Source organism: Camelina sativa, chromosome 2, assembly GCF_000633955.1.
Source record: "Camelina sativa cultivar DH55 chromosome 2, Cs, whole genome shotgun sequence".
Taxonomy (NCBI): domain Eukaryota; kingdom Viridiplantae; phylum Streptophyta; class Magnoliopsida; order Brassicales; family Brassicaceae; genus Camelina; species Camelina sativa.
Window position 1 is genome coordinate 15,818,985 of NC_025686.1, and position 13,660 is coordinate 15,832,644.

Genomic DNA, 13,660 nt, shown 5'->3' on the forward strand with positions numbered 1-13,660 from the left:
GATGTGGCACATAATTTTTTAATTGGTTTAAGAATCTTAGCTGTATTAATTCAAATGTTTTTATTGGCTATTGATTTTAATTGATGTGTCAAGCCATGCTTCAATGTTAAGGTTGATGTGTCTGAAGAAAAGAACAACACATCCTTCTTTTATTATATTGATTTATGCTTTACTTGAACTTTTTTTTTAACTAAAACGATTATTTAAGAAGAGTATAATTTATATCTATTTTATGCAATAAATTTAAGAGTTGACTTAGTTTTCTTTCCCAAGCCCGACAACCGAGGAAACCCTAAGCATCTACTTGCCATGGCTTCTGCCGTCGCCGTCGGTGACCCTCCTTTGCTAAAACCCCCTGACCCGCCCGACCCTCCCATCCCTCCCTCCAACTTCGTCCAAACCTCCATCGTCGAACCATCTCCTCTGTCCTCTCTCTCTCCAGCTTTCCACCTTTCCATTCTTCTAGATCTGGGATCTACGACTCTTTTTGTATCCTCTAGTGATACTCATTTCGCTTGTTTTCGATTCTTTCCTGCTGTGTGCAGTCCCCGGTACCAGATCTGTTCTCGGATTTTTGTCTTAAGTGTCGGTGTATTAGCCAAATCTGTTGGCGTTTCTTCGACGTTGCTCCCCTCCGTTGAATCTGGCCTCTCGTCGCCGGTGAATCACTTCTCCCCCCCCCCCCCCTTGCAATAGCTGTCTGGTTCTTCTCTGACACCTCCACCTCCCCTCCTCTCCCAATTCCCCGGGTTTACTCTTCCTCTTCTGATTCTTCTCTCTTGGAAAGCTATCAGATTTTTGTGAAGTGTGTAGCTATGGCTTTGTGGAATGCGGGTTTAGATCCTTCGATGGCCCTTGTTGCCTTTGGTTTTACTTGTGTGCTCTCTCGTCGCCCCCATATCGCCTTCGTGCGGCCCTTCACTGCAATATGCAGACTCTGCTCCGATATCACTATGTCAATGGTTGCTTCTTCGTTGAGGCTTTCTATCCTTAGCTCAACTCCGGACCCTCCGTATCCCTCTCTGGCTAAGACCCACGTAGCTCATGTCGTCAAGTCACACCGGCTTCTCAGTCTCGTTGGCAGCAGAGTTGATTGTTCGCTCTCCATCTCAATCAACACACCTCCTCTCATGTTCCCCCAGGTATGCTCATGTTCTTCGGTCTCTGGTGCTTCTATGTTGGAAAGTTCTTGGATGATCGTTGAGAGTGTGGCTCTGGCTTTGTGGAATTCGGATCTAGTTTTTACTCCTTTGATGAATTTGGATATCCTTGGATCCACATTTGTGCCTTCTTGTGATACCTTTATCGCCTTAGTGCGAACCTTTACTGCAGTATGCAGATTTTACTTTGAATTGGCTGTGTTAGTAGCCGCTTTGTGCAGATTGGAAAGAGATCTTTGCTCTCCTTCTTCCAGATTTTCTGGTTCACCGGGGCTTTTATAGCCCTCATCTCTCCTTTAAGGAGCTTATTATCCTCTCAATTACTTCACTCGGTTTTAGTGGTATTGTCACAGGGAGCATTGTTCTGAAGAATGTTCTACTTGAAGTAAAGCGAGGATTGTTGCTCAAGACTGTCCCCGTTCAGCATTTGATGACTGTTTGTCGTTGGTGTCTTTAGAGGTTTCGTTTCCTCCATTCAAGAACCAATCTACTTTGGTTGAGCTTGTTAGCTCCCATCTATCCCTTTATCTATGTTTAGCTTATGCTTTCGTTATTGTTGTTGCTTTACCATTTGCTCAAGTAGCTTGGTTTGTTTGGTTTGTTTGGGTTTTTGATAGCCTTTTGTAGGAGAACCTTCTCCTTAAGGAGGAATAACTCTTTTAATTTGAATGAAATATTAGTTTGACCAAAAAAAAGAAGAGTATAATTTCTCGAACTATCATTGATTCGTAGGAAAACTAATTCTTTTAATAACGTAGAAAGCCTTCAATTTCTCTCATATTTTAGCTTCGGTGACTTTGCTTATCTTTATTGTAGGATTTTATCATAAGAGTATTGATTTTTGTTTGCTATTTGTGTATCATATATGATATACCTGTCGTTGTACAAAATAAAACACAAAAAACCAACACGATATTCTTGTTGTTCTATTTTATGTTTTCTACATTAATCCATATATACACGAACTCCGTTAAATTAAAATAAACAAGTTATGCGATCTCAGTTGAATTGAGCGATAAGAATCTTGCTAGCTCAGACAAGGGCTCCCCGATTGCCAAAATGTCAACCTCCTCGAAAACGATCCATGCCAACATCCCTAGTTATAATACATCACACCACTTACCAAAATAGTTAACGTAAGCAAACACTTTACATAATGAGGCCCTGATTCAACAATCAAACAAAATTGGAAAACCCAGCTTCTTTCTTCATGACCACATAATCATATATGCAACGATCATGAGACAGTTGATTAGATAGATGCTTCTTGACTCCTAACAAATTTAAATTCTTCAACCAACACATGCAGACATTGAAACACATTTACTCATTAAGACAGAGATAGATAGAGAGGCCTGAGGACAAGAAATGTGATTAAAGTCAATCTGGATCACTAGCCAGAAATCACACCTGCCATATGGAAGCTTGAGAGATTGAATCAAAGGGTGAGAACAACGATTTTATCCAGTATCGGTATCAATATGTCCAATGTAATTCAACATACCCTGTTGCCTTCAGGTTCCTGCGAGAAATGATGAGTTCCCTATGCACACAAGAGACAAGACAAACAAAAGAGATAACCTCAATAGCAAGAGGATTATATCTTGCATCACAAAGAATAATAGATATCTTTAGCACTACATTACCACCAAATGTTTTTTAGTGCCAAAAGGAAACAGTACAGAAGATATTGTGAGTAAATGAGAACTGAAGACAGACTTAACACACTGATCAACGGTAAATATGAGTATTATGAAATGAAACAAGAACCCCAGACATATATAGTCCTACAAAAGAGCAGCAATTATTATCAGTAACACAAATAAAAATCTTATGGCCTTTCATGAAACGCAACTGTCTGAACTGGGAGCTTCCAGCCTGAATCTCTGCATATTTTACAACAGCATAGCAAGGGTTAAGAGGTGAGTCCCAAACTTCCAACAAGAAAGATGTAAGAAATCAGGGTACAAGAGCTCCAAGAAACATCACACCTGACAAAATTAACAATATCAACAAAACAAAGATTCGTGTTAATGAGCCATATACAATAAGAGAGACAAACTTTTGAAATCTAAAAAAAAAACTGAAAAGTGAAAACAAATGTTTCCATATGGGAAAGAAAACACATTATGAGTTACTGATTAAACATAGAGCAAAATAGGGTAGACTGAAAAATTCGAATATCCAACTCCCCAATTCTATGTTTCAGGATTGAATACCAGGACAGATGCTCCTTTAGCTGTGGGAATGCTCACAAACACATCAGTGACCAGCTTATGAGTAACAGCAATTAATTATCATGTGATAAAACTAGGAAAAGAGAAATAACATAAGCAGGACGGCTTTCAAGAACTAAATAATGGACAAAAAGGCAATCACACAACATGTTGTTGCAAGACTTGGTTCATCTGCAACCGAAAGTCTAAAAATGACCTGAGAATTAACAATTTTAAAAACGTTGCAAAAATTGAGGAAGAAAAGGTTTTATCATATCTTGAAAGCTATTTGATTCTTTTTTCTTTGGGGTTCGCCAAAGCCATTTAATTCAATTCCTAATTTTAATTTCAAAACCTTTGGGGAGAACAAGAATAACATCAGTTGAGGACATCTTACCTCTCCACTACGGAGTGTCTCCTCCGAACACACGCGCTACTTCATTTCAGCCATGAACTTCTCATACTCGGAATCTCCAACACTGGATGGATTCTCTGCAGGTGGCGGTACTGGAGGTTTCAGAGCCCAGGGTGCGTTCTGTGAATAACCAACAGTGGGCGGCATAGGAGGATTAGGTGTCCAAGGTGCATTTACAAGTCCTTGTGTGTGGTCAGGTGTTGAGACAGGCGGATTGTTGGCCCATGGCATGTTACCCATGGTTTGGGAATGATCAGATGAGGCCGGTGCTGGAGGAGGTGGAGGAACAGCATTGTAATAAGACGGATAACTCATATATGGATGCTGTCCAGGCATAGTCGTGACTGAGCTACCATAGACATTTGGTGGTACAGACGAGGTAGCAGCACTACTGTCAGCTTGTACTCCTGGTGGGAAGCTTTGTTGGGGTTCACTAGAAGATGGGTTTTGAGTAGTGCCAGGTGGAGGTGCTTGTGTCACGTGAGGAGGTGGTGGTGGTGGGTATTGCATTCCATAAGGAGACATATGTGGATGGTATGAACCAGGAGGAGGAGGGGGAGGAGCATAAGGAGAATAGGAGGGAACAGGAGGACCCCAAGGAACGGGAGCTGTTGCATAACCTACAGGAGGTGGCATTTGACCACCAGTTGCATACTGTTGAGAAGGATAGGCATTAGGAGGCTGGTTTGGGGGAGGATAACCTTGAGTTGGTGCTTGAGGGGTTGGAGGTCCTGGAGGTGCAGTAGGCGGTGGCGATTTACCAGCAATCCTGACAGCGAGTGTTCGGCCTTCGAACCGATATCCATTCATTGACTGAACAGCAGTATTAGCCATCTGGACATCAGCGTACTTCACAAAACCATAGCCTCTGCTCAGCCCAGTTATACGGTCCTTGATTACCTTTGCCATCACAATTTCACCAAACGATGAAAAAAGATTAATCAAACCATCGTCCTCAAGCATCGGAGGTAAAAACCCAATGTACAGATTTGTTTCATCATATTCTTTGGAGGGAGGTTTGGTCGGAGTCGACCCTAAGCCAGGATGCGCACTTGCACCATTCCCTGCATTGTTAGACCATGGAGGATTACTTCCAGGACCAAGAGCCAAGGTAGCACTCTGTTTGAGAGAAGATTCAGGGACAGTTCCTCCTAACTCTGCCAAGAAGTTCTGATACTCATCATCCATTTTCTTCCCAGTAGTACCCTTCACCGGGCAATCAATAGTAGGGTGTCCACCATCACCACAGATCTTGCAAAGAACATCACTCTTAAAGGTATTGGTACGAGAAGGACACGCATACTGCCTATGTCCTGGCTCACCACACAGTCTACAGAATTCTTCATCCCTTATTGTCCCATTCAACGTGGCAAGTTCCCTGAGCTGTTGCCTCTTGTGTTCATTCAGCACCTCGTCAACAGGTTGCAGAAGCTTCTCAACCATACCAGCAGCAGCTTCAAGAGCATCCTGAGTCTCAGCCTCGACTAAAACATGCAAGTCCTCATTTTCTGAAGGGTCATATTTCATATCCTTCTTTTGCTGATGTCTACCTTCTTTCACAGACCCTTTACCCCGAATTACAATTTTAGCACCTGTCTCCCTCTCCATTCTCTTCTGTGTATTACCCCTGGGGCCAATAATCAGACCAATAAAATTGTAACCAGGAAACTCCTTCATCGGAATGAAAAGCTTCTTCTGGAGCTTAGGTGGTCTATAATCTGCCGGAGGCTTAAAAGCCGGATTCTTCTTGATAATCTGAGCAATAATTTCTTGTCTTTCTCTATTCAACCTCTCCCTTGCTCTATACTCTCTAGTGTTAATCCTGATTCCCATGTTATCATACACAGGCTCTGGTGAAGGAGACCTCTGTCCTTCCGGTCTATCATCCAAAGGCATACCAGACTGCAACATCCTACTAATCTCAAGTAACCTACTATTCAAAGCCTGAATCTCAGGATCAAACTCAATACCTCCAGTGAAATCTTTCATGAAATCAGGCAACTGAATCTGCGTCTTCGGCTCATCATCTGCCCATCTTGACTTACGCTTCCTAGTCCCAGTACCGGAATCATTACCCCCTTCAGCACTAGCGTTATTACTTGAATCAGAAGGCGGAGGATCCCACCGGCTCCGACGCTTCCTCCGGCTTGTAGTCTCCTCCTCACCACCGGACTGATCCTTATCGTTACCACTCAGCGTCTTGCTAACACCGTTCTCCGATATCAAAGGGCGTAAGAACTCAGGCTTTGCTACTGAGCCATTAGTCTCTGGATTAGGAGCAGAATCCGGATTCAAATGATCCGATGCGAGTGGAGCAGTGTCTCCGTTAGAGGGAGGAGGAGGAGGCTGCTCTAGGGTATGCGAATCAGAATTGGAATTGTTTAATTCGACGGACGCCATAGCGAAACTCAAGAATTAGGGTTTCAGATCTAGGGGAAGGCGGATGTGAGAGATTTTATCGAAGGTTAAGACGAGTACAATGAGATTGACGACGACACAATATTACAAAATTAGTAAATTACATTGAGAATCCTTAAATTGATCAGAGCGGCTTAACTCTGGTGGGCTAGAGAAGAAATTAGGGCCATAGTAAGCCCAAATAGCCTTAAGATATAAATTTTTGTTTGATGATTGTTGTGAAATATTAGTATTATTAATATATAGAGTAATTCTCAAAGACTCAAACATACCACTAAATGAGTTTTTATTACATCTATACCATCATTAGTATAAAAAAAAAAAATTGTTACTATTTGAAAAAAATTGTTTTCTTTAAATTATGTTGAACTAGATAAGGACCCGCCCGATGTGCGGGTTTAAAGTTTTTTAAATTTAAAGTAAATTTTATTTTTGTTATAATACACTGGTTTGTATCCATTTACAAATCTTTTATGTATGTTACTATTAAAAGTGTATTTTTTTACACCTAAAAATATACTCTATGTTACAAATATATTCTTTGTCACCACCTAAAAAATGTCTATATAAACACATTAAACCAACTTTACTTTCACTTCTGCATAGTTTTTTAATTACTAAAATTGTTGGCTCAAAAAACATTTTGGATAAAAAATATATTACATAATATACTATTCAATGATGTATCATTACAATAATGTATGACCATCATGGAAAAAATCTCGGCTCCTCTCTCATCCCTTATGGAGAGAACCTTGTGTCTAACCTCCTCCACCATGGAGAGAATCTTGGTTCCGCCTTCGTCCCTTGGGTAGATAACCTTGCGTCCAACCTCCTCCACCTTCCTCCCTTGGGGAGATAACCTTGTGTCCAACCTTCTCCACCATAGAGAGAACCTCGGTTCTGCCCTCCTCCTGTATGGAGAGAACATGTTCACGTCTTGCTCCGACAACTATGAAAGTAAAAACCTTTTTCTAACGTCATAAAATCTTTTGATAGTAACTAATGTTAAATTTCCCAATGTATTCGTGGAAGTTTCTTTGACACACCATGATGTAGTCTTTGTCTCTGTAACGCCTTAACCGCCACCTTGCTTATTGAGCCCATGTTCACTCTTAGTCCATGGGCCCACCTTCCTAAGTAGGCCTTACATCTATTCTTGGCCCTTGGATCCACACATATTCGATGGTCGGTTTGCTACGTCTGGAGGCTTTAAAAACTTGTTTACCGATCCTACATACACAAAAATAATTTTTTTCCTGTGTTTTGTCCTCACTGGCACAGTTCTAACAATCACTTCCAGGAAGGTCACCCATCATGAAGTTCTCTCAGGAGCCTTGACAGAAAAAAAAGTGCATTTTGGTGACATATATGGCCAAATCAATTCTTTTAAACATTTCCGCAAACCAGGATATCATAGTATTTGAGCTCATATGGATCTATCAACAACGATTTATGTTTTTCCAATCTATCTATCTATGTTTGTTGTAAGCTTGTGTTTGATTAGTCTATTTTATCTATCCATTAGGTTGATGCCTCTACTTGCTATCTCTCTTTAGGATTGAATGACTAATGGTAACAGTTATGTTTGCAAAAGAAAAAAAATAGGGTTTATGACCAACCAATTATGATTGAGAAATTAGAAGAAAATTAATTTGACATTATTAAAGAAACAATAGAAATTAATAAGCACCGTAATATATGAATCTCAAATAATTCAAAGATGAAAATATAAATTAAATCAAACAATCTAAAAATACTACAATAAATTTTGGAAAAGAAGACACATATATTAATTTTTTTGGGTCGACATATTAATCTTACATAATCCCAACTGAAAAAGAAGAAAGTAGGAGAAAATTTTGGTTTAAAAAAATACGAAAAATTTACTTCCCACTAAAAATTTTTTTCCCAATTAAACAAAGTTGAAAACAGTGTTTTTGAATAAATTATTTAAATATAAGACGATCTATGTTTATATAGAAATAAATATTTACAAAATTTAAAATTAATAATTAACTGTATAATTTCTTTAATCCATTTTTCTATTTTTTTTTGTAGAATTAATAACTTAAAATTAAAAATAAGTAAATAATATTATAATTTCGAATTTTATGAAATATATATATATATATATATATAATATCCTTATAATTATTTTTTAAAACTTTGTATTGTTTTATAAATTCTGTAATTTTTGACAATTATCTTTTTACATTATTAATATTCTTTAAAACAAAATATTTTTTTTTTTTTTATAATCAAATTCCTCCTATTAAATATTAACGTTTACACATGTCAAAATCTAAGATTGATAACTTGACACATGTTATAATCTTGTTAATGACTAACTTTCAAAACCCAACTTTATATAATAAGATGGGTGTGGCACCTATGAACTAAAAGCTAGGATACAAATGCTTAAACTGGGATTTAATAGACTCCAAAATAATTTTCTCTAAAAAAAAAAACCTTCTCTCAAGGAATTTCTACTTGATGGCATTAAGGATCATTTATATAAACAAGAGGATGGAAATTTGGATTGTTAAAAGGATATTCTTTTAGAGAGTCCAACTTTTTTTCTTTCTAATGTATAATTTGGTGTGTTATGAAAGAAGATGATGATGTATATTTTTTTTTTGAAATTCTTATATGTAGGTGATTGACATGGTTTAAATCAGGATTAAATTATTTATATAACTGTTTTTTATATATTTATAGATCTATTTTACCGTGGCAAAATGTTGGTGAAAAGAGAAATAATCAAATAATAGAAAAAAAAATAAGTGGAGAGAATGATCATTCATAATATATAATCTTTGATTATATCAAAACACACCCCAAAAATGTATCGCTTGCACCAAATACTAGCTATAATAGAGTAGTGATCATATCAAATAAATTAAGAAAGGGAAAACATTCATATTCCTATAATTTGGAACTATGTTGTTGGAAATAAATAAATAAAAACATAATCATCTTTTATTGGTTCATACTCTCACATTTTTTGTACAGTTGGTATTATAACCACCTATTTTTGTTTTGAAGGTTCAAATTTGAACTTATATATTTGTTTGTTGTATTATTTTTTGTTTATATTATGCTTATATTTTGTCTATTTTTTTGTTTTGCTTATATCTTGTCAAACTCTTTTCTATTTTAAAATATATAAGAACTTAAAATATTGATAGAATTTTTTAAAATAATATTAATTAAATACATTAAACAAATTAATTTTAAGCCTTAAAATACTTTATATGATTATGTCAATTTATATAACTAATATTCTTTGCTTTTGTTTTTTTATTTTTAATGCGTTTGCTTCAATTTAAGTAGAAAATCGAAAAATAGCTTGTTTTAATCTGCAAGAAAAGTGTTCTCTTCTGTTTGTAATTCACTACTTTGAGACCATTAAGGCACTAACTGATAAAATTAAAATGGTAACTTTATAACTATGTGGTGGTTGCGTTTTTGCTTCACGCTAAAAATGAATTAACTATAATCTTTTTGTTTTTGTTACTATTTAATATTTTCAATAGCGATTTTCTTATACTTGACATAACTGATAACTCCCAACGATTTTCTTAAAGCTTTAGTTTGTTGAGTTAACTCTGCAGCTAATTTTGTCAACTCATTCCTTTTGGAGCTGTAGAACTACGCATCACATATTGCACCATCGTTATGATATAGATTGAGAAAAAAATTGGAAAGATTAGTGCAAGAAAAGCAGTCACCATAGTCCCTTGTCGCGTGGTTAATAGATAAAAGATTATCCCCCCGCTAATTGACCATTAGTTTCTAAAACAACAAAAAAAAGTTTTGTTAAGACAAAAATAGTTTTTTGGTTACTTCTAATCATTTTTTGATTATTCATAATTTAGTTTTAATATGGTCAAGGGTTAAGAATCGAATAAATTGAAAAAAAAAATATCAAAAAACCTGTTATATATTGTAAATTAATTATTATTAATATACATAGAAGGGTTAACTATTATATTGTATATTAATATTGTAATTTGTGTCTTTTGATCAATTTGATAAAATTTTACTATAAAAATTAGTTTTACATAATAATTAAATATGTCTTTTGATCAAAACCTGATAAAATTTTTAGTTTACAATTAATATGTTAGTCATAATATTTTGTTAATTATTATTGAATGTATCTTAAAATAATTAAATATATTATTTATATTAGTTATAAGTATTGTATATGTCACAATACTTATTTTACCCAAAAAATGGATGGATGGATAGCATTTTTCCACAAAAAAAACAATGAACTATAATTTTGTTTTTATGATTACTTAGTATTATTTTCCAATTTTTTTTACTAGTAAAATTGTTTTAAATTTATAATAAATGATGTTTTGATATACTGTAGAATAAACGAAATTACTCTATTTATATCATTTCTACTTGATATCAAAAAAAAATTTATTAATATTATTTCACTTTAGTAAAAGAAAAAGTAATTAACTATTTAATTCAATTCAATTCGTGCAAAGTCTTCGACCGTGTCCCCAACCTTCTCGAACTTGCCTTTCTCATTACTCTCTCTGAACCTCAAGTAATCCCCACACTTAAATGACCGAAACATCCTCATACCTTCACAACCTCCCACGACTTCATCAGGGGCAAACACGACTTTCTCATCGTCGAAGCACCAGAAGAAAGCTATTGAGAATCTGTTACCGACGAAACCACGTCGTTTCAAGACAACTCTGTGCTGAGACGATCTCAGCCGTCCATTGGTCCATGCATGCAACAAATCTCCGACGTTGACGACGAGAGCTTCGTCTTTAGGGTTAATATCCATCATACCAACCCCGTCTTTGCATCTGACTTGAAGACCTCCGATGTCGTCTTGATCAACGATCGTGATGCAACTCATGTCGGTGTGCATTCCTAGCCCTTCGATCAAATCTTGATCATCGTGATCATCTTGTTCCGAAGGGATTGTGTAGTTGTTGATCCTGAAGTAGCCATGACAGTTGCCAAACTCGGATTCGTAGTATTTGTTAATAAGATCGTCTCCGAAGCTAGAGAGGATTGCTTTCATTATCTTCTCGCATAGTTCCGTCATCTTTTCTCCATATTCTTTCATCAACCCACTTCAAAAAAAAACATCATATATTTAACAGTGTAAACATCGGTTTGGTGTCCAACTTAATTAATAATTATATTCTTGTAACTTTCACTAGGAATGTTATGTAGGAAAAAAAAGTCTTGAATACACCTAAGTCTCTTTAAGATGATATACAATATAGACCTAATTCTAATAAATTCAACCTGGACCGGTCAACTATAATTACTATTGTCTTACATTTTCAGTGTAGTTCTATGAAGTAAACTGTCCGCAACACAAGAGGACCGGTCCTACTAGAATAAACCATACGGAAATAGTTAAAAGCTCATCACAACAATATCCCTAAATTTCACTTTTGTATTTGTTAATGCATCACAAAGAATATATGAATGCATGAGAGAATGCAAATATGCAATGCGCACTAGTGAAATAAAGGGTGACCAATATATAGGTGGAACATGGAATCATACTTGTTTTTTGTTATATTTTTTTGTTTGACAATTCTATATGTATTGTCACAAAGCGGTTTATAAAATATTTATTGATGCATTTTCTCCATTAAAAAAGAAATCCTGAATTGATGTATTGGGAAAACAATTTGCATGAACATTCTCTAGGAGGAAAATAGGTTGAATTATGTAAACACTTTATAAACAAAACGAGAACGTACGTATACAATCAGATCCTTTTTGAATTCATTAGAGCATGGTATGAAGTATATAACTATGAACTATGAACTATGAACATCTATCAAAAGGTGGATTGCATATAAATTGGTTCAGAAGGCAGCTTAATTATAGTTGCATTCCTTATAAAATATATATATATATATATGGAACGATTTTTTTATTCAACTCATTAAATGGCATCGTTTTGAGGGTTGCCAAAGAAATTGTCAACAAGCATGTCTATTGAGGATTGTTCGGTTCAAATTAATTAGTCGGTTAGCTTAGTTGGTTAGCTGGTTATCTCAGAATAGATATTTGTATATATTACAACTCACATGTACATTTTATTGATTAATTGAATGAAGAAAGTATTCAACAAACTTTTCCTTTCTTCTTCTCTCTCTTGTTCGTCATATGGTATCAGAGCCATCTGAGCTCATTTTTTCTTCGATTTTGATCTGATTTCTCAAGTTACGAGCTCTCATCTTCGTCACCATGGTGACTGCAGTTCGTGCGAATCGGAAACCAGCTCGATCGAAGGCTTCTACAAGTTCCGCTGCTCGTAGATCAACCCGATCCACCTCCGATGTCAATGATTCTCCCCCGATCTCACCACCAGTGACCGATTCTCAGGTTTCTGGGGTCTCGCGAGTTGTTGCATCATCTGCGATTGTTGATCCTACTCATTCTCCCTTCTTCTTACACAGCGCAGATCATCCAGGTTTGAATATCATCTCTCTTCGTTTAGAGGAAACGAACTATGATGACTGGAGTTATGCGATGCGTATTTCACTAGATGCAAAGAATAAGATCAAGTTTATCGATGGATCTTTACCTAGGCCTCTAGTTACAGATCCAAACTTTGATTTGTGGTCTAGATGCAACAGTATGGTCAAAGCATGGTTGCTTAATGCTGTTTCTCCTCAGATTTATCGTAGCATACTGCGTATGAATGATGCTACAGATATATGGCGTGATCTCTATGGTCGTTACCATTTGACCAACCTTCCACGCACATATAATCTTACTCAGGAGATTCAGGATTTGCGTCAAGGTTCTTTGTCCTTGTCAGAGTATTATACTCGGTTGAAGACATTGTGGGATCAACTCGATGGCTCAGAGGAGCCAGATGATCCTTGTGTCTGTGGTAAAGCTGCTCGTCTGCATTTGAAGGCAGAGAGGGCAAAGACGGTTAAGTTCTTGGCTGGTCTGAATGAGTCTTATGCTATTGTTCGCAGACAGATCATAGCAAAGAAAGCTCTTCCTCCACTTGTTGAGGTCTACAAGATTTTGGACCAAGATGACAGCCAGAAGACGTTTACTACTGTCACTCCACCTATGCCTGCGAAACAATCTATTGAAGGCATGATTGGTAATCTCTCTAAAGATCAACTTCAAAACATCATTGCTCTTTTTAGCTCTCAGCTTCAACCTTCGACTCCGGTTGTTACTCAGGCTGAAGCAAGCACCTCCCAATCGCCTCTAGATCACCCTGGTATCTCTTTCTCTAACCCAGTCTACTCTTTTATTGGTATATTGGCGGTTTCTAAACACGTTTTATCAAACGACACATGGGTGATTGATTCTGGTGCAACTCACCATGTGTCACATGAGAAAGATGTTTTCGTATCTTTAGATACTTCTGTGGAGAGTTATGTGAATATGCCGAATGGACAGCATATTAAGATCAGTGG

The 13,660-nt window shown here is 36.6% G+C and overlaps 3 protein-coding genes across 6 annotated transcripts in view; 1 reads left to right on the forward strand and 2 right to left on the reverse strand.

The window, feature by feature from the left end:
• On the forward strand, window positions 231-1,759 carry LOC104725950. Of its 2 annotated transcripts, none has more exons than XM_010444706.2 (2): window positions 231-1,142; window positions 1,500-1,759. In XM_010444706.2, exons 1-2 carry the CDS (start codon window positions 816-818, stop codon window positions 1,542-1,544), a joined length of 372 nt encoding a protein of 123 aa, XP_010443008.1. In that variant the 5' UTR covers window positions 231-815; the 3' UTR covers window positions 1,545-1,759. The 2 variants fall into 2 exon arrangements, with proteins under 2 accessions (XP_010443008.1, XP_010443014.1); XM_010444712.2 differs by having other exon boundaries at window positions 235-1,142; window positions 1,514-1,759.
• Window positions 2,060-6,291, reverse strand: LOC104725964 (branchpoint-bridging protein-like). 3 transcript variants are annotated; one of them, XR_002035052.1, is made up of 3 exons: window positions 3,774-6,291; window positions 2,571-3,151; window positions 2,060-2,256 (listed from the first exon to the last, which is right to left on the reverse strand). XR_002035052.1 is itself a non-coding variant. In XM_010444720.2 (2 exons), exon 1 carries the CDS (start codon window positions 6,189-6,191, stop codon window positions 3,810-3,812), a length of 2,382 nt encoding a protein of 793 aa, XP_010443022.1. In that variant the 5' UTR covers window positions 6,192-6,291; the 3' UTR covers window positions 2,060-3,151; window positions 3,774-3,809. The 3 variants fall into 3 exon arrangements, 1 of the variants encoding a protein (XP_010443022.1); XR_002035051.1 differs by having other exon boundaries at window positions 2,060-2,450; XM_010444720.2 differs by having other exon boundaries at window positions 2,060-3,151.
• LOC104752720 (gibberellin 3-beta-dioxygenase 4-like) overlaps window positions 10,693-13,660 on the reverse strand; it is a 7,382-nt gene continuing 4,414 nt past the window's right edge. Inside the window, exon 2 of the mRNA XM_010474929.1 lies at window positions 10,693-11,323. Within this exon, the coding sequence (XP_010473231.1) occupies window positions 10,693-11,323 (631 nt within the window). The remainder of the gene's footprint in view (window positions 11,324-13,660) is intronic.

Coding starts and splice junctions, on each gene's coding strand:
- LOC104725950 (XM_010444706.2), top strand. CDS start 816: ATGGCTTTGTGGAATGCGGGTTTAGATCCTTCGATGGCCCTTGTTGCC. Junction 1,143..1,499: donor CTCCTCTCATGTTCCCCCAG/GTATGCTCATGT, acceptor ACTCGGTTTTAG/TGGTATTGTCACAGGGAGCA.
- LOC104725964 (XM_010444720.2), bottom strand. CDS start 6,191: ATGGCGTCCGTCGAATTAAACAATTCCAATTCTGATTCGCATACCCTA.